Source organism: Parasteatoda tepidariorum, chromosome 1, assembly GCF_043381705.1.
Source record: "Parasteatoda tepidariorum isolate YZ-2023 chromosome 1, CAS_Ptep_4.0, whole genome shotgun sequence".
In the NCBI taxonomy this organism is placed as follows: domain Eukaryota; kingdom Metazoa; phylum Arthropoda; class Arachnida; order Araneae; family Theridiidae; genus Parasteatoda; species Parasteatoda tepidariorum.
The window spans coordinates 89709083-89710849 of NC_092204.1; the positions used below are offsets into that span (position 1 = coordinate 89709083).

The 1767-nt window shown below is 37.5% G+C and overlaps 1 protein-coding gene across 1 annotated transcript; it reads right to left on the bottom strand.

Annotated features, from left to right (window-relative positions):
• Positions 1–1074: 1074 nt before the first annotated feature.
• Positions 1075–1479, bottom strand: LOC139426621 (uncharacterized). Its single transcript, XM_071185999.1, has one exon. It carries the CDS (start codon positions 1477–1479, stop codon positions 1075–1077), a length of 405 nt encoding a protein of 134 aa, XP_071042100.1.
• Positions 1480–1767: the final 288 nt, after the last annotated feature.

Here is a 1767-nt window from a genome sequence, read left to right on the forward strand (position 1 = left end):
AAAAGTAAAATATTAGAGAGAGATAATAAGAGCTGTATTGCAAATGTACAAGCTAATTAAAGAGAGAGTAAAAGCTGTATTAAAAGAATTACAAGTTAATTGTGAGCTTTTGAATAGCGTTTGTCTTACGTTAACAGTAATTTCAATTTTACTTTCTACCCCTTAAAGACACAATGATTTAAAGGGAATTTTTTGCACATACACATGAAGCTTAATGGGGGAAAACTGAGCGTTAGACTCCTTTTCTGAAGTTGATAACCTCATTACTATAGTGCTATGGCAAGAGCGCTTAACTCCATTTTCGCAGTAGGGATGAGAGTTCAGCCCCACTGCTAAGCTCTCAGGAAGGGTAACGTAGCATGACTCTTTACTTACCATGAATTGGACTAAGCAAATGCTTTTTAAAAATGTTGGATATCTATTTCTTTACAACTAAAAGTATATTTGAAAAATATTTCTTTAAATATACAACAATTTTCAAATGAATTCCTCATTGTGAATAATTATAAAAAATTTGCAAAGTGTCCCCCACTGTGCTAACCATATATAAGCTCTTAATGTTGCATGATTTAGACTAATCAAATGCTTCTTGTTTGTAATAAGAACAAATGAAACTTGTTTTATATTACAAAGTAATCTACAATTTTTTTTAAGAATACACATAGATATGAAAAAATAAATAACCGAAATTTTTAAGAAGCATATGTTTAATCTGAACCAGGCTACGTAAAGAACAACATAATGATTGCAATTTTTTTATAACATTTTGTAATGAGAAAATAATTTGAAATTTTTTTCTGATTGCAAAGTGAGCATCAATTTTTCCAAACATAAACATATGTGTACAAGAAATAAGCAAGCAAAAGTTTTGAGAATGATTTGTTAACTCCAAACAATGATGTGTTAAGAGAATATGTAAACTCCTGTTTGTGAAAATTGCAACACCATGAAGGAATCCACAAGTTAAAGCGATCACGATACCACAAATTAAAGCGGGATTCGTCGGAAAACACGACACGCTGCCAATCAGCACGCCAGTTCCTATGCTGATTGGCCCATTGTAGCCGCGGGCGGCTATGGTTTAGCGTGATGGTGATCCTGTATAAAAGGAGTCCTTGCGCGCAGTCCACGCTGCAGTTGATGTCTACGAATTGATGAAGCACACAATGAAACACCTGTAGCTATTGACCACTGTGCTGCCAGTTGTCTAGAAGGAGCCGTACGGTCTGTCAGCTCCATGCGGACCAGGTGTCTATCATTGCGAGCTGACGTGACATTTCGGGGTCCACTCCCGGATTTCCGAGTTGTCTGACACTCGTCCGTCAACTGCTTCCAAACACGCATCACTGTGCTTCTGTTACGCTGCACACGAGCGGCTACTGTACGATGAGACAATCCAGCTTCACGAAGGTCGATGATTCTCCCTCTTTCAAACTCCGTAAGTTGTTGAAATCTCGCTCTCTTTCGTCGAAGAGGCATAAGTAACGTCTGAGCTAACGTTTACCACTAGCAGATAACCACCGATAACCATAAACGCCTCGCTAGAGCCGTCTATTTATTCGGATCCATCCGCCGTTCAGAGGGCGCTGTTCAGCATACGCATGCGCTACGGATCTGAAATTCTAATCATTTGCATATTATGCTCTACTTTGCATTTCCTGAAAATTTCAGTTTACTCACGTAAGTCCTTCATGGTGTTGCAATTTTCACAAACATGAGTTTATAATTGCCGAAAAGGAAAACAATTTAAGAATTTTTTATAATTTT